The sequence below is a fragment of the Alosa sapidissima genome, chromosome 8 (assembly GCF_018492685.1).
Source record: "Alosa sapidissima isolate fAloSap1 chromosome 8, fAloSap1.pri, whole genome shotgun sequence".
NCBI lineage: Eukaryota > Metazoa > Chordata > Actinopteri > Clupeiformes > Clupeidae > Alosa > Alosa sapidissima.
In genome coordinates this window covers 30,618,415-30,636,898 of record NC_055964.1, presented here as the reverse complement: position 1 = coordinate 30,636,898, position 18,484 = coordinate 30,618,415, and the positions used below count along the sequence as shown (strand labels likewise).

General features: G+C 42.0%; 2 protein-coding genes across 7 annotated transcripts in view; one reads left to right on the top strand and one right to left on the bottom strand.

The window, feature by feature from the left end:
• LOC121714956 (tripartite motif-containing protein 16-like) overlaps nt 1-18,484 on the top strand; it is a 964,796-nt gene that overhangs the window by 461,560 nt on the left and 484,752 nt on the right. The window lies entirely within an intron of this gene.
• On the bottom strand, nt 5,038-18,398 carry LOC121714942 (tripartite motif-containing protein 16-like). 5 transcript variants are annotated; one of them, XM_042100193.1, is made up of 8 exons: nt 17,747-18,393; nt 17,227-17,322; nt 16,513-16,746; nt 15,895-16,066; nt 15,754-15,786; nt 15,569-15,624; nt 14,793-14,865; nt 5,038-5,857 (listed from the first exon to the last, which is right to left on the bottom strand). In XM_042100193.1, exons 1-8 carry the CDS (start codon nt 18,329-18,331, stop codon nt 5,343-5,345), a joined length of 1,764 nt encoding a protein of 587 aa, XP_041956127.1. In that variant the 5' UTR covers nt 18,332-18,393; the 3' UTR covers nt 5,038-5,342. The 5 variants fall into 5 exon arrangements, 4 of the variants coding, with proteins under 4 accessions (XP_041956127.1, XP_041956128.1, XP_041956129.1 ...); XM_042100194.1 differs by having other exon boundaries at nt 14,793-14,849; nt 15,565-15,624; nt 17,747-18,392; XR_006033486.1 differs by having other exon boundaries at nt 5,774-5,857; nt 14,793-15,196; nt 15,565-15,624; nt 17,747-18,398.

Here is an 18,484-nt window from a genome sequence, read left to right as displayed (position 1 = left end):
GGGGAGCCCTTAATACATGTGGGCCCAGGGGCCCGAAAGTTCATAATCTGTCCATGCCTGGTCCCTACTGTACACCTGAGAACCACTGATGTACGTTTTTTTTTTACTGTACTGTATAATGCTGAATGAATCCAGTCATGTCAACAGGTGGCAGTGTTGTGGTCTGGAGAAGTCGTGGGCATCAGCAGCATTTGTATTTCTAACTGCTGATTTCCCCCAGAGAGCCAGACAGATAACAGACAGATGGAGGGTTCTGTGTGCTGTGTGTGGAAACAGTGTGAAGTGACAGGAGTCTGATGGAGGAGAAGAGAAAACAGGATGAACTTGGACTTGGATTTTAAAACTCAAAACCAATTATTGGGTGTTTTTTTAACAGCTATATGACCTGGTGATAACGGGGATGCAAGTGCATTGCTGCACAAGTGGTAAGTGAGCCGTTCAGGTGTGATAGAGGCACAAAGTGGGCAGTGGCAGGCCAAAATTAATTTGTATCTGCACCCAGACACACCTGTGCAGTTTGTTTATCTATATCTGCACCCAGACACACCTGTGCAGTTTGTTTATTTATATCTGCACCCAGGCCTGTGCAGTTTGTTTATTTATATCTGCACCCAGGCACACCTGTGCAGTTTGTTTATTGGTATCTGCACCCAGACACACCTGTGCAGTTTGTTTATTGGTATCTGCACCCAGACACACCTGTGCAGTTTGTTTATTTGTATCTGCACCCAGACACACCTGTGCAGTTTGTTTATTTGTATCTGCATCCAGACACACCTGTGCAGTTTGTTTATTCGTATCTGCACCCAGGCACACCTGTGCAGTTTGTTTATTTTAAGTTCAGGGTTCCTGACAGAATACCAGCGGTCATGCAACACAATAATAACAGGCAGTGCAGAAGATACCCCATTAAAATAAGCCTTTTACAGTTACTGCCTGAGGGTAGAGTGCACTATATGGTGCTTCTATTTCTATCTATACCACAGACCTTTTTGTTGTGTCATAATAATGTATACACAATATTGTAGAGTCATACGCCCCTTTATTCTCACCTAAGGAGGACTGGAGGTGTGAGGGGAGGTGGTGGGTTGTGAGCAGAGTTAAGCCAATGCTGTTGCTTCGGCAGGTAAACTGCAGAATAAGTTACCTGGCAGATGAAGAAGGAGGAGTGGCAAATTCCGTCACGCTCCTCCTGAACTTCCGTTTGTAAACGCCATTAATCTCCAGCTCCTCCGTGGGCTCCCCAGTGCCATCCCTGGAGATGGACCGCAGCTGATCCAGGACAACTTGTCTCCATGACAACCATGCCATGCCCCAAGATAGCAAAATGTACTTTATTTGTGCTTTAATACATACATGTACTGTAATTCCATAAGTGACCTGAAAACAGACTGACAACTGACATCATAACACTTCACAAGATGAAATTGAATATTGCAAGTGAGGCGTTTCAAATCCTGGCCAATTAAATGCACAATTTGGAAGAAAACAAGGATTTCAAGAATCTCATTTTTTGGTGCTGCTTTAGGATTAATGCAGATTAAATATTTTGTTACATACAATGGCTTTCGCAAACAGCCATGTCACTCAAATACTCCTGGGAGGATTTCAACAACACTCAACATGGTTAAGACTTGCACACTAAAACAATAAACAAACAAACAAAAAAGAAAACATATCAGTGATGAGATGGAAAGAATATGAGCATATATATTTTAGTGTGTGAGGACTAACATCAGCTGATGAAGTTCCCGCCTTTTAAAGGCATCAGTGTTACAAGAGACAAGAGGAAGATGTAATCATATTTTGAGTGGTTATTAGAAAGTTACTGTATAACGGTACAACAAATGTAGTGGAAAAAAATCTCCAGACTTTGCCTGCAGACTGTAACCTGAAAACACGTGTCTCTAATGTGAAGGAACAGACATGCCCTTCCTTACTGTTAATCTATCGTCTTCAAAATCTCACACATGCTCATGGAGAAGGACATAATCACATAATTCATCCTGAAGAGAATACCAGTGTGTGTGTGTGTGTGTGTGTGTGTGTGTGTGTGTGTGTGCAGATAGAGGAATCTCTATCCAACCCCTCACATTGGTTCTATGTGCCTTCACTACAACTCCTGCCCATTACAAAGTTGATTATGTTTATTTACATGACTGATTCATGTCAGGACTGCTATTCTGCTATTCTATGGGGCTCCATTGCTCGTCTGCAACTGGTACAAAATGCTGCTGCCCGTCTTTTAACTAGCACACGAAAGTATGAGCACATTTCACCTATTTTAGCTTCAATCCACTGGTTGCCTGTCCATTTTAGAATTAATTTTAAAACTCTTTTATTTGTTTTTAAAGCCTTGCATGGCCTTGCCCCACCTTACCTTTCTGAGCTGCTCCACACATACACTCCCAGCCGCTCTCTCAGGTCAGCTGACCAGCTGCTCTTGACAGAGCCCAGAGCCAGGCTAAAACTCACCTCTTTCTCTGGCCTTTAACCCCAGGTAGTGTGTTGATGGTATGTAGATGTGTTATGTGGGCAGTATATTTTATTTATTTTATTTTATTTAATTTATTGGATTTGAGTTAGTTTTTATCTCTTTTTACTTTTATTTTAGTTTTTTATGTCTTTTTACTTTTATTTTTTACTTTTATTTTAGTTAGTTTTTATCTCTTTTTAATTTTAATAGTTTATCCTATTATTGTGCTTCTGTGGTGTCTTAATGTGTTTCTTATCTTGCTGTACAGCACTTTGGGAACCTTGTGTTTGTTTAAAATGTGCTATATAAATAAAGTGGATTGGATTGGATTGGATTCTGTCTTATTAATGTTTATATTTGGATGATTAACAAGTTGTGTAAGGGTTGGGTCATCACCTTTTTGTCAACATTGTGACCAGTTTCAAATACTAATGCAGATTTTCAAAACCATGATCCATGGTGTGGATGAGTACGTAATGTTGTTGTTTTATAGAGCAACTATTCAATCCATAATACGCTATGGCATCACAACATGGTTCTGTAACCTGACTGTAAAACACAACTCCAGAACCTTGTTAAGAGGGCAGGGAAACTTAAAGCACAACTCCAGAACCTTGTTAAGAGGGCAGGGAAACCTAAAGCACAACTCCAGAACCTTGTTAAGAAGGTAAAAATAATGTGGACTCAGCCCCCATCCTCCTTAAATGAGATTTGTGAGGACCCAGTTAGGAAACAAGGATTTAGGAGCCACAGACCCAACTGATGTACTAAACACAGAGTACGAGCTGATGCCTCTGGGCAAAAGATACCGGCTTCATGTAGGCTAAATAGACTCAAGTTCTCCCTAGTACCGCTATCAATGAAGCTACTTAATGGTGAATAGTGCAATAGTGCAATTACTGGTGGGTCAACAGTGCAATTACTAGTGGGCAGTGCAATCATTCTTATGGACTGATTTTTTTATACTATTTGTTATTCTGTGTGTGTGTGTGTGTGTGTGTGTGTGTGTGTGTGTGTGTGTGTGTGCGTGTGTGTGTGCGTGTGCGTACGCTTGGGTAGTGCCTATAGACTCTGTTTTTTATAATGGGTGTTAGAGTGTGTGTGTGTGTGTGTGTGTGTGTGTGTGTGTAATGCCATGTCCTATGTATGGTGCATCTATGTAAAATGGTCTACGTCTTGTCTTGTGGCTTGTATGGCCTCTTTTGTGTATGTGTTGCTGATGCTCTCTGTGTGGCCAAAGCAAAGAGAGAGAGAGCAATTCTGAACAGTCACAGATACAGCTAGGGAGGACATTTGGCCAGATTTTGTACAGAGAGTCCGGCTTTCAAGCCCTCTGTCACACATGCACACACGCTCACACACACGCACGTATGCACGCACACGCGGACACACGCACGCATGCACGCACCCACCCACACACACACGCGCACACACAGAGCAATACTTATCACAGGCACAACTACAGTAGGGTGAACATTCGTCTGAACATTTTTTCAGTACAGTCCGGCTTTCGAGCCCTCAAAATTCAAATCTCAAAGTACTTTATTGTCTTTGCCACAAGAGACATATGAGGCAGCACCAGACCACCAGCTAAAAAAATCCCAAATTGCTGTCCCACATGCACACACACGCGCACAGACACACACACACACACACACACACAGACAGACACACACACACACACACACACACACACACAGACAAACACACACACACACACACTAGCGCTGGTCCATGCAGTGGTATTGGGCTCTAGCTGAAGAGCTTGATGAAGCAGCCCTGGCAGTATGGCTTGTCGTTCTGCTCCTTGAAGGTGCCCTTGTTGAGCTGCTTGAGGCAGAAGGCGCAGACGAAGTGCTCGGGGTGGAACTTCTTGGCCATGGCGCTGATGCAGCGACCGTGAAGGGATGTGATCTGTGCATGAGTGTGTGTGTAGTGCTACTAACCTGTAATGGGATGTGATCTGTGCAAGAGTGTGTGTGTAGCGCTACTAACCTGTAATGGGATGTGATCTGTGCATGAGTGTGTGTGTAGTGCTACTAACCTGTAATGGGATGTGATCTGTGCATGTGTGTGTGTGTGTGTGTAGCGCTACTAACCCATGATGTGCTATGATGAGATGATCTGTACATGAGTGTGTGTGTAGTGCTAAGAGCATCTATGTGTAACTGAGTCACAATAACTTCACTGCTGATATAGGACCTAGCCTGTCTGTGCAGGAGGGTCATTGTGTCAGAGATTCTGACAGTTCCTGCCCTGTGATCCACACACACTCCCATTCTGGTATCTGGCCACTAGGGGGAGATGTGTCTCTTCATTATTGTGCCTGAATGAGGAACCAGAGCCAGAGAGGGCCAGACTCCAGGACTGATCTGACCTTTTGATCCTAGTTTCAGTCTGACACACACACACACTCCCACATCATGTACTGATGTCTGACCCCCAGGCCCTTTGCTATTTATTCAACAACAATTTTAACAAACAATTATAAAAGGTTTGAGAAACAAACATGGTTTATTTTCATTGATTACTTGACTCAAAAAGATGAAACATACTCCATCAACAGTAGTGATCATGTGGGCTATTTATTAAAAAATAAATGCAACATCTACCATAACATCCCATACATATGGTACATTTTGTATGCAAGTCTTTTGGGGCAGCCATATCAGCTATGTTGCAACAATAAGTGTATATTTCATCATACACCAAACATCTTTTTTAATCTCTTGAGTACAAGCTCATAAATATCCACTTATAGTCCACATCACGTAATGCCCCACCACCACACACGTGTCACGTATCTGGTCAGCATCTATCTGTATCTGGGGTCTTTACATTTCTGTCCTGCTGTATACAGTGTTGCTCACAACAGCTTCACTGATGATCCAGTGCCTATATAAAACCCAGGGTAGAGTGTGTGAGTGAATGTGGTCTGGACTCTGTGCAGGAGGGTCATTGTGTCAGAGATGCTGTAGAAGGCCAGAGTTCCTGCCCTGTGATCCACATACACTCCTATTCTGGAGCTGGCCACTAGAGGGAGTTTAGTCAGTTTATCATTGTGGCAGAAAGAGGAGCTGGAGCTGCGGGGGAGCAGACTCCAGGACTGATCATTACCTCCAAACATACACTCAACACCTCCTTTCCTGCTGATGCTTTTATATGAGACTGCTATATAACCCCGCTGCCCTCTCCACTCCACCTCCCAGTAGCAGCGTCCAGACACACCCTCTCTACACAGCACCTGATACCTCCCATCAAATCTCTCTGGATGATCAGGATATGACTGGAGCTCAGCTCTGCACTCCACCCTCCTGTTCCCCTCAGACAGATGGAGGTGTCTGTGTGCTGTGTTGGGATCCAGTGTGAAGTGACAGGAGTCTGATGGAGGAGAAGAGAGAAGAGGACACACTTAGACTACTGTGTGTGTGTGTGTGTGTGTGTGTGTGTGTTTGTATGTGTGTCTGTGTGTGTGAGAGTGTATGTGTGTGTGTGTGTCTGTGTATGTGCCTGTGTGTGTGTGTGTGTGTGTGTGTGTGTATGTGTGTGTGCGCCTGTGTGTATGTGTGCGTCTGTGTGTATGTGCCTGTGTGTGTGTGTGCCTGTGTGTATTTAATGTTATTGCGTGCGTGTGTGTGTGTGTGTGTGTGTGTGTGTGTGTGTGTATATGTATTGTATGTGTATTTAATGTCACTGTGTGTGTGTGTGTGTGTGTGTGTGTGTGTGTTTATTTAATGTTACTGTGTGTGTGTGTGTGTGTGTGTGCGTCTGTGTGTATGTGCCTGTGTGTGCGCGCGTCTGTGTGTATGTGCCTGTGTGTGTGTGTGTGTGTGTATTTAATGTTACTGTGTGTGTGTGTGTATTTAATGTTATTGCGTCTGTGTGTGTGTGTGTATGTATTGTATGTGTATTTAATATTACTGTGTGTGTGTGTGTGTGTGTATTTAATGTTACTGTGTGTGTGTGTGTGTATTTAATGTTACTGTGTGTGTGTGTGTGTGTGTGTGTGAATGTAATATTACTATGTTTGTGTGTGTGTGTGTGTGCCTGTGTGTGTGTGTGTGTGTGTGTGTGTGTGTGTGTGTGCGTCTGTGTGTATGTGCCTGTGTCTGTGTGTGTGTGTGTGTGTGTGTGTGTGTGAATGTAATATTACTATGTTTGTGTGTGTATGTGCCTGTGTGTGTGTGTGTGTGCGTCTGTGTGTATGTGCCTGTGTCTGTGTGTGTGTGTGTGTGTGTGTGTGTGAATGTAATATTACTATGTTTGTGTATGTGTGTGTGAATGTAATATTACTATGTTTGTGTGTGTATGTGCCTGTGTGTGTGTGCGTCTGTGTGTATGTGCCTGTGTCTGTGTGTGTGTGTGTGTGTGTGTGTGTGTGTGTGTGTGTGTGTGAATGTAATATTACTACATGTATGTTTGTGTATGTGTGTGTGAATGTAATATTACTATGTTTGTGTGTGTGTGTGTCTGCATGTGTATGTATTATATGAGTATTTAATGTTACTGTGTGTGTGTGTGTGTGTGTGTGTGTGTGTGTGTGTGTGTGTGTGTGTGTGTGTGAGAGAGAGAGTGTGTATATGTATTGTATGAGTATTTAATGTTACTGTGTGTGTGTGTGTGTGTATTGTATGAGTATTTAATGCTACTGTGTGTGTGTGTGTGTGTCTGCATGTGTATGTATTATATGAGTATTTAATGTTACTGTGTGTGTGTGTGTGTTTGTGTGTGTGTGTGTGTATGTGTGTGAATGTAATATTACTATTTTGTGTGTGTGTGTGTGTGTTTTCGAGTCAAAAACTAAATTTCCTGATCGTGGACCAGTCACCCCAGAGATGCTTTCCCTCCGCGACTAAAAAAAAAAAAAAATAGCGGAGACAAGCGGCCAGTCCAGAGCACAGTTCAGTGCTGCCGCTACCCCCACATGCGTTACGCACTGTGTGTAGGGCACCAAGAGACAGAGAAACGACCAACATTTAGCTAATAACTAGTAGCTTTACTGCAAACTGCATTTGCACTCTTGTTAGAGAACGTTTACAATGTCAAAATGCACCAACAGCATGTTACATAAAGATGATACTTTTCGAGTCCTCTCCATTAAGATCCAACTTGAACTTATGCTAGCCTACTCCATTTAATTGAGAACCCCATCTAAGCACGCACGAGAGGGAGAGAAAACGAGTGGCAGGTTCCAGCTGGCTTGTCATTGTTGATGATGATTGATATTTTCTTTTAAATATAAGAAACGTATAAAAGGAAATCATGAAGGCAACAAATACGAGATTAGGGGAAATTGCGGATTTATCCGGTTCTCACTACTGTTCTAAACTATGAGATCCAGGTCACTATGACATAGGCTGCACTCACTGTGATTTGGAAAGTGGACAAGAATATGAAGAGTTGTCTTTGCCTTTGTTTAATGGAAATGGTGAGTCTTGAAGTAGGCCTATTCAATAATTTGTTTACATGAAGCACATTGATATGCCGATTGAAACGCATTCCACTCAGCTAGCTAGGTGGCTACTGGCTACCAGGCTCATAATTCACATTTAATTGCAAACAGAAAATGTCAAGCAAGCATCATGTCATACATGCATCTATTTCCAAAGGAATGAAAGCTGTTTGTGCCAACTTAATATAATGCTTATCATTGTTAATATTGTGCTATTCATGTGGCACAAACAATGTTTGAGTTTGTGGACTAGCCATAGGAATGGAGCTGGTAAAAAAGATCATTATGAGAATGTGTGGACAGTGGCACACAATGGGCTTAAAGTGACAGTGAACCATTTACAAATGAGATAAACAGCATCACATGTGTAGTATTTCTTAAGAAATGAATACTTTAAAACAAAATTACTGTGTCATTATTATCTTTTAAATAATATAAAAGTGTTGACCTTGGCTTCCCTTATGAGTCGCCACTGGCAGACAGCCTAATAAATTGTTTGCAGGCAAATCTGTGGCCTAGCGCAGTGAAATGCCATCAGTCAAATTATTACTCATCCTTACAGTGGGCTCCGAAATTTGGAAAAACAATATTTTTATTTGTCATGTAGCTATCCGTTTTGTACAGATTACTCAGGTATGCACATGTGTATATTGTATGCGCATGCATATATCGTAAAAGACAGAAACATTGAACATATTTTAATCTGTATTTATAAAAAAAAAAATCTTTTAGGATTAGATGGAAGTGTTAAAATTATGATCGATAGTCTAATAATGCCATTATTAAGTGAAGAGTACCTGATGACTTGTTCAGGACTTGAAAAAGATTGGGACTTGGACTTGGACTCGACTTGGCTTTGATGAGACTTGGACTTGGACTCGACTTGCCCTTCTCTGTATTTACTTGGGACTTGACTTGGACTTGAGTGCTAAGACTTGGGACTTACTTGTGACTTGCCAAACAGTGACTTGGTCCCACCTCTGTATGTGTGTATATATATTTTTTTCAGTCGCTAACAAGCGTTTGTCTAACCAGTTGTCACATTTTCAAAACTCTAAACACAATTAGCACAGCATTGGTCTTTTGTGACCATACCATTCACACATTTCATGTTGTTTTCACACAATATGCAGTCAGTGAACACATTTTCACAATGCTTACATTTTCTTAACAAACAAGCTATACCTCCCAACAAAATTATGGATTATTTTTGCAGTATTTACGAATGTTAACACACAACATCCCACAATAGAAAAAACAATATTCTAAACCTTAGATACAGTATAAAAACCTCAGATGCAATGTTGATGAAAACATGTGGCCTAACCCTGAAGTTCGCAGAGATTAGATACAGTAATTTTATGCTTTTTTTTAGTTCCCCCCTTTTTATCTGGGCTTTTTCCCTGTTGTTTTTTTGTTGTGAGTTTCATGGACATTTTGTTCACTGTAAGCAATACTGTAAAACTTTTTCTGTTCTACTGTAAACGGTATTTCTACTGAACCTCCTGTAGTAAACAGGAAAAAAGGAAAACCGGCGCTCATATAGGTTTAGTCAGATTTTATTTTATTTTTCGCATGGCCAAATTTCCGCCAAGGATTCCCGGGACACTGAAAGACCGGGGTACACGAAACTTGGTGGGCATGTAGCCCCACATGGATAGCATTGAACCATCGTTTTTCGTTTTGATCTGTAGCCCCCCCGCTGGACTGGACCCCCCGAAAGGAGGGTAGGGCAGACAGGAGGAGGACCACCTTTTTTTGTATGTTGATCTTAACCTTTAAACACTGTTCGTTGCTACCCCCCTTAATGTACTGTTCGCGGTCAAATTTGACCGGACAGTTTTAACTGCTCTTAAACACCAATATCATGACAAAAAGTATTATTTAATAGAACATTATTGTAAACAGACCCTTATGAGAACATTAACATCTACACCATGTGTGTTTGTGGGAACATGTGGCAACATGACAACATGAACTGACAACAGGAACTGTGTGTGTGTGTGTACATGTTTGTGTATGTGTGTGTGTGTGTGTGTGTGTGTACATGTGTGTGTATGTGTCTGTGTGTGTACATGTGTGTGTATGTGTCTGTGTGTGTACATGTGTGTGTGTGTGTGTGGGGGGGTGTTTCTGTGTGTGCGTGCATGGCTGTGTGTGCGTGCATGGCTGTGTGGTTCACATGCACAAGTGGCAACATGACAACATGAACTGACAACATGAACTGACAACATGAACTGTGTGTGTGTGTGTGTGAGTGGGTGTACATGTGTGTGTGTGTGTCTGTTTGTGTGCGTGTGGGTGGGTGTGTTTCTGTATGAGTGTGAACGCGTATGTGTGCGAACATTGGTGGTTCACACGTACAAGTGGCAACATGACAATATGAACTGACAACATGTACTGAGTGTGTGTGTGTGTGTGTGTGTGTGTGTGTGTTTCCGTGTGTGTACATGCATGTGTGTGCAAACATTGGTGCTTTTCCTGCACATGTGGCAACATGACAACATGAACTGACAACAGGAACTGTGTGTGTGTGTGTACATGTTTGTGTATGTGTATGTGTGTGTGTGTGTGTGTGTGTGTGTGTGTGTGTGTGTGTACATGTGTGTGTATGTGTCTGTGTGTGTGTGTGTGTGTGTGGGGGGGGGGGTGTTTCTGTGTGTGTGTGCATGGCTGTGTGTGCAAACATTGGTGGTTCACATGCACAAGTGGCAACATGACAACATGAACTGTGTGTGGGTGTGTGTGAGTGGGTGTACATGTGTGTGTGTGTGTCTGCTTGTGTGTGTGTGGGTGGGTGTGTTTCTGTATGAGTGTGAACATTGGTGGTTCACACGTACAAGTGGCAACATGACAATATGAACTGACAACATGTACTGAGTGTGTGTGTGTGTGTGTGTGTGTGTCTGTGAGTGGGTGTCCGTGTGTGTACTGTATGTGTGTCTGTTTGTGTGTGTGTGTGTGTGTGTGTATCTGTGAGTGGGTGTACGTGTGTGTACTATGTGTGTCTGTTTGTGTGTGTGGGTGTGTGTGCTTCTGTGTGTACATGCATGCATGTGTGTGAGAACAGAGAACATTGGTGGTAAGTTGTAGGAGTGTGTGTAAGGAGATGTCTTATCTCCTGGATGAAAATTATACTCTTTCCCATTCATTTCCTATGGCGGTCATTTTTGACCGTAAACAAAAAAAGTGTTTCTACATTGAATAAATCACTCAAAATTCAAAGAAAGTAGTCAAAAAAAATTCTATGTGTTCAAAAGCCTTTTGTGAAGGATATCATAAGATTTTGAGGCAATCTGGTGAAAAATGGCATATTTATGGTACAGGGAATGTGTAAATCGGTCATTTTTGACCAGAACAGTGTTAGAAGGTTAAGGGGCCATGTCAACCCATTCCATAACCACTCATTTCATGTATAGCGCCACCTAGTTAAAAACAAAAAAGTAAAAATGAGGTGTTGTAATCGCAGGTATCTGTGATCTAACTGTGACCTAACATAGTCAAAAGTGAACGAAATTGGAAGTGTAGGATCATTATGACACCCTCCGAATGCACGCCAAGTTTCGTGGAATTCCGTTCATGGGGGGCCACACAATAAATTAATTTATGTTACTGTACACCAACTGGCTGTAGGTGGCCGGAGACAGTTTTCTGTGAATATCATGGAGGGCCATACAATAAAATAATCTATGTGTACATTTAGTGACCGTACACCAACAGAGTTTTCTGTGAATATCTTGAGAACCGTAGGGCCTAGTATGACCAATTTTTTGCGTATGTTTGCCTCCAGGGGTCATGTTAACCCATTCCATATGCACACATGTGCATAAACAGATACACACGCACACACATACACTCACAGTAAGTAAGTATGACACATACTCACACAGTAGACATATGTACGCATGCATGCACATGCACACATACAGGGACATACGCAGGCACACACACAAGCACATGCACGCACGCACACACACACACACACACACACCCACACACACACACATAAATATAAACATGTACAAGCACACATGCACACAATTCAGAATTATGAACAGGCAAGATGGGGGTGGGTTGTATAAAATGTATTTTACATGTGAAATCTATGAACTAATCATGTTTTGGTACTTGTTGTCTAGCAGATACCAGTGAGAATTGAGTGTGCATAATGCAATTCAGTGAGACAGTTAGAATCATATATGCCTTTCAGCGTGACTTATTTTTGTGGAAAAAATGTGCTGAACTGGGTGTGTTAGTGTTAGTGTGTGCAGAGAAAGATGTGTTAGTATATATTCAACAAAATGTGTTTTTGAGAAGAAAATTATCCATTTAGCCAATTGTGTTTTGTAGGTGTGAGTCTGTGTTAAGAGTTTAGAAAAAGTATCTGAAGTATGGGTAAGTGCTTGTTAGCGATTGAAAAAAACTGTAATGTTACTGTGTGTGTGTGTGTGTGTGTGTGTGTGTGCGTGTCAGGGATGGAAATTAACCACCCGCCCCCCGCCAAATAGTATAGTTTTGTGCGCTGGCGTGTGAATTTGGTCAACTTACCAGCCACTGTGGCGGGTAGAGCTAGCGTACCACAAATAGTCAGATCCGGTCTAATTTTCATACTTATTGACGGTTAAAAATAAGAAAGTGTCTGTAGGGATCATGTAGCCTAACGTTACCAGCCTATAAGGGTAAATCGCGCTGATTTGAAGTTCTACAACTCGTACTGAGCCGCCACCGCAGCATAGCCTATAGGCACTGGTGCAGCGCTTCACTTTCACTTCACTACCATTAAGAAACTGTCACTATGCTTTCATGTGCCACTGCTATATTATTTCAGGATGACTGCATAGACATAAATCTAGTGAGATCTGTGGATCTGCGTTATATCTTCACAGGCTTATATTCTCACGTAAATAGTTCTCTTTTGAATTGGCCCGTAGGCCTATTTAATCCGGCCCGCGACACGCTGCTATTTAGACCTATGAGGCAGACAGAAGCAAGCAAATGTCTACACGGTCTCCAACGTTGGGCTTTTGTCATATATGATAAGGCCAAATACAAAATAAATGTTAACAATATTGCCTAGATAACTGTACAACCAGAGTTTTTCCAATGTAGTTTCACAAAATGCTAAGCATGCATATTACGTTTCTTAAAGCTGAGCTGTGGTTAAATTGTTCAGTGCATGATTTCATTACGGGCCAAATAGAAAATAAATGCTAAATGTTAAATATAGCCTTGATACCTGTAAATATTTAAATCAGATGATGTACACTATAGTTAGATCAAGTTGGAGAGTTGAATTATAGGATGCTCCAGAACTCACACAAACGGAGTCTTAAAGGAGCCACACCACTTTTATGACAAGACACTATAGCATATGAATGTGGTTCTGTTGACCTTTAGTTTTGTTGCTACTGTGCTTGGAGGACAGCTGGTAGGTTTAGGGCAAAACTCAGCACATTTTAGTCGTATTGCAATAATGCCGATTACCGTGATCATTTTGGGTAGCCTACTATAATCATGATATCACATTTTCATGCCGTTTCTCTACTATAATCATGATATCACATTTTCATGCCGTTTCTCTACTATAATCATGATATCACATTTTCATGCCGTTTCTCTACTATAATCATGATATCACATTTTCATGCCGTTTCTCTAGACTAGCATTTGTGTGTGTGTGTGCTTGTGTGTGTGTGTGTGCCTGTGTGTGTGTGTGTGCCTGTGTGTGTGTGTGTGCCTGTGTGTGTGTATGTGCCTGTGTGTGTGCCAGTGTGTGTGTGTGTGTATGTGCCTGTGTGTGTGTGTGTGTGTGTATGTGTGTGTGTGTATCTGTCTGTGAGACTGTGTGTGTGTGTGTGTGTGTGTGTGCCTGTGTGTATGTGTCTGTGTGCGTGTGTGTGTGTGTGTGTGTGTGTGTGTGTGTGTGTGTATGCCTGTGTGTGTGTGTCTGTGTATGTATGCCTGAGTGTGTGTGTGTGTGTGTGTGTGTGTGTGTGTGTGTGTGTGTGTGAGTATGTGCCTGTGTGTGTGTGTGTGTGTGTGTGTGTGAGAGTGAGTATGTGCCTGTGTGTGAGTATGTGTGTGTGTGTGTGTGTGTGTGTGTGTGTGTGTGTGTGTGTGTGCATATTTATTTGTGTGATTGCATACAGTACATTAGTGCAGTGGTTCTTAACTGATCTTTTCTTTGGGACCCACAATTCCCCATGTTTACAAAGTCATGACCCATATGTATGTGGCTGTGTGTGTGTGTGTGTGTGTGTGTGTGTGTGTGTGTGTACGACCCATGTATTTTTTTTAGCAATCAAGCGGAATACGCTGAGCTACATGGTAGGACACACACAGTGCCTGTAGGCCTACTTGTTTGGAACATGCTGATGTTTGGCATTACATTTGTGAAGTCTTCAACTCCTCATGTCACCTCTCAAAGTACTCGACAGGTTTGTCTTTGACAGATGAGCTTTGTTTCCATGTGGCGTTTTCTCTCATGAGCCAGCAATTCAGTGAACACCGCACACTGAGGTTTCTGTCCCGTTTTGTCCCAATGTAAGTGAATCCATATCCTACTTCAAATATTCAGGGTTGCAGCCTACTTGCGTTTACTGCTAAAATGATGTCTAACATGACCTGTCATATAAAACATTGTATATGTCGTTGGTAATTACTGACATACAAATAAAGTCTATCGAAATAAAGGTTCAATATTACATCTGATAAGGTAGGATTTTAAATGGGCGATTTTTTTTTTTTAGAGAGGAGTGGAGTTGTGCATGTGTGTTTGCGTGGTGGTGTAGCAGGGTGGTGTGTGGTGGTGTGCACGTGTGGTGTGTGGTGGTGTGCACGTGTGTTTGTTTGTGTCCAACTTACACTGCAAGAGCTCCTCTCTGGTCACTGGTTCAGGACAAGCAGCCTGGACATCAGACACTGAAACAGAACATGTCACTTTACTACCAAAAACTTAGATTTTGCAGTATAAAGAGACTATATAATGATGACGGCATATTCATTTTCAAATCAAATCAGTAGAGGTTGTATAAAGAATGTTATGTGGCATTATGAGTCCCCAGCTACTTAAATCTTAAAGGCCTCCAACCTCCCACTGACGAGTCCCTCATCTTCATTAGGAGGGTAGGGGCATGTTTAGAGGCCCTCATCTTCATTAGGAGGGTAGGGGCATGTTTAGAGGCCCTCATCTTCATTAGGAGGGTAGGGGCATGTTTAGAGGCCCTCATCTTCATTAGGAGGGTAGGGGCATGTTTAGAGGCCCTCATCTTCATTAGGAGGGTAGGGGCATGTTTAGAGGACCTTCAGTTCTAACCCACCACAATCAGTTCATTATCACAAGACAACTGCAGAAGTAATTGGTGTAATCTAGTGGTTTGGAGTAAATGATAAGGTTACTGTTTGTTAAAGCTGAATTCTAACTCTATCTCTGATCTCAGCTTCTGCTTTTGTTTGTTGTTATTGATAAATGTAAAGATCTTAACTCTGGGGCCCAGCCACAACCCCCATGCCTTTATAGGTTTGATATCTGAAAGAATGTTTTAAAGATGAAAAGATTCAGTGAGACCATCATTCCGTTGCTTGACCCCAAATGTAGAGACTTGGAGGCTGTTAGAATCAGTGAGTAAAGACTTACTGGCTGGTGGCAGCACCTCCTTACTGTTTGTTCTTCTGACTGGGAGTTCAGGATCAGTATCTGGGAACCAACACAGAGACACTCATTCACCCAGGATCAACAAAACAAACAAACGCACATCTTGCGTTGCATATTATTCTTTTGTGTGTACTCTACTTTTTGGGAAATGTAACTTAATGACAGACTTACATTCTAAAGACTGGATGATCTTGATTTGTGCCACTGTTGAGAGACACAGAACACACAGAGTGAAATTAATCCAAAACTGTTTGAATATAACAGTGTGTTGTAAAAGTTCATAATTGTGCCCATTCTAGATATTTGTCCAACCTTTTGCAGATATCTTGGCTACTTCCTGCTTGAAAATGTCTTCCAGTTTCTCCTCCAGCTGCATCTTCACTGCAGAGACAGATTCCTTCACAGCCTCAAAAGAGAAACTTTGGCTGAAGGTTATGCTGGGTAAGTCTTTAGAGCGAGGAGAATCTCTGAAGGATGGAATATTCTACCGAGAAAAATATAAGAGTTGAACAGTTTATTATGAAGGTCATGCTGGTTGGAACTGTACTGCAAGGAGCACCAGTGACTGACAACATTCTGCAGAGAGAAACACACAAGAAGAGACAGGCCACCTGAATATTCAGTCAGGGCTGTTTCCCCCAAATGCTGCAGACATAATGAAGTTCATCAGTTGGTTTAGTGTGTGTGTGTAATTGTGCATTAGTGTGTTTAAGTGTGTGTGCATGTTAGATAAATACTGTACATACTGCATGTAAAGCAATACAATCTATGTGTTACCTCATCAAACATCATACAGCTCACATACAGAGTTTTATTCCACAATGTTGATGTTTGGACATATGTCATATATTTCACAGAAAGCTATCAACTCAATATTTTGTCTTATTCTTTACATTTATGTTCAGTTTCAGGAGGGCAGGTCAATGTTACCTTGAGGAAATGGATGTGATCCTCTGTGTGTGAAAGCTGCTCCAGCTCAGCATCTCTCCTCTTCAGCTCAGCAATCTCCTGCTCCAGTTGCTTCAGGAGTCCTTCAGCCCGACTCACCTCAGCCTTCTCCTGAACTCTGATCAGCTCTGTCACCTCAGAGCGCCTTCTCTCAATGGAGCGGATCATCTCAGTGAAGATCCTCTCACTGTCCTCCACTGCTGTCTGTGCAGAGCTCTGTTAGGAGACACACAAAGAGGAGGGCAGGAGACACACAGAGGGAGGTGAAGCTGAAAGTGTTTCATGGTGTCAGTGGTTCTTTGAGTGCTGTAGAGATGATAGCAGAGGCTCAGTTACTCACTGGGCTCACAACAATCTAGCCCAAGAAGGTGGAATTACAACGTGATACTGCTAATGTTAACTCTTTCATCCCCCAGAACTCAGCAGTTATATCACAGGCTTAATTTGACACAAGAATTAGAACTCTTTACAGTACTGCCAATTTTGACCCCGAGAATTAAGCATTAATGTTATTGATTTTGCAGCTTAGTTCCTAATGTCTATTAATGTTGTGTGTGTCTGCTATTATATCCATCATTAAGCAAAAGGATAAAACTAATTCTGAGTATTGATGTTATGAGTATCCATGATCTGTGATATTAATGACAATAACATTTGAAAGCTGAAACCTTCATCAGTCTGCTGTTATCTTCTCACCTTGAGAGTCTCCACAGCCTTCCTCAGCTCCTGCAGCTCCTTCTCTCTCTCCTGGAGTCTCTGCTGGAATCTCCTCTGGGTCTGCCCCAACTGCTTCTGTTCATAGAAATACAGACAAACTCAACTATGCTTCCTATTTATTTATCAAAACAATGATTACAAATACATGTAGCCCATTGCTATGTCTTGATGAACAGGTAATATAAATAACATGAACTCTTTTCAGTTGGAGAACTGGTTTAAAGCATTAAACAAAAATCAAGCTGGGTCAGAACCTGTATATTGGACCCGCCGTATCACATTCAGGTTGATGCTGCCATGTCAATGTTTAACAGGTTATACAACATTTTGCACTTTGCACCTGCTAATGATTTCCTGGATTGTGAGTTCTCTAATGAGAACAAGAGTCTGCAAAAAATCAGTAAACTTTAAGAAGTATAATGTTCCTGTTAAAAACACATTATTTGTGTATCAGACCTCTCAAATAAAATGAAGACACACGTGTAGCTCCAGTACTCACCTGTTTGTTTTTCCATTCTGCTGCAGCTGTGACTGTGTCATGGCCTTTATGTTCGTCCATCGTGCACAGATAGCAGATACAACTCTGATCAGTACGACAAAATATTTCCAACACCTTCTTATGTTCAGAACAGATCCTCTCCTGCAACTGGCCTGTGGCATCAACCACTAAGTGTTTTCTCGGGTTTGCATCATTGTGAACTTTGAAGTGGATTTCACAGTAAGACACCAGACACTCCAAACAGGACTTCACGGCTTTGAGTTTTCTCCCAGTGCAGACATCACACTCCACATCTCCAGGTCCAGCAGTAGATAGAGCAGGAGGGGCAGCGTGCACTCTGGTCTTCCTTAGTTGTTCCACAAGCTCTGCAACAACATTATTTTTGTTTAAAACGGGTCTTGGAGCGAATGTCTGTCTGCATTGTGTGCAGCTGTAAACTCCCTTCTGGTCTTCCTGATCCCAGCAGCCCTTAATGCAGCCCGTGCAGTAATTGTGTCCACAGTTAAGAGTCACTGGATCCTTCAGTAGATCCAAACAAATCGAGCACATTAAAATGTCGTCGTTACTTGAAATCGCCTCTGCCATTTTCCTTACGTGCTAACAAACACTAGCGTACGAGAAGCTGCTGAGTAACAACTTTCTTTCACTTTCGATTCTTCTGCGTGTTGCTTCCTTGTTGCGTGCAGATCGGGGTCAAAGTGCCCGTTCATTTTGTTAATCATGACAAGCTGCATACAT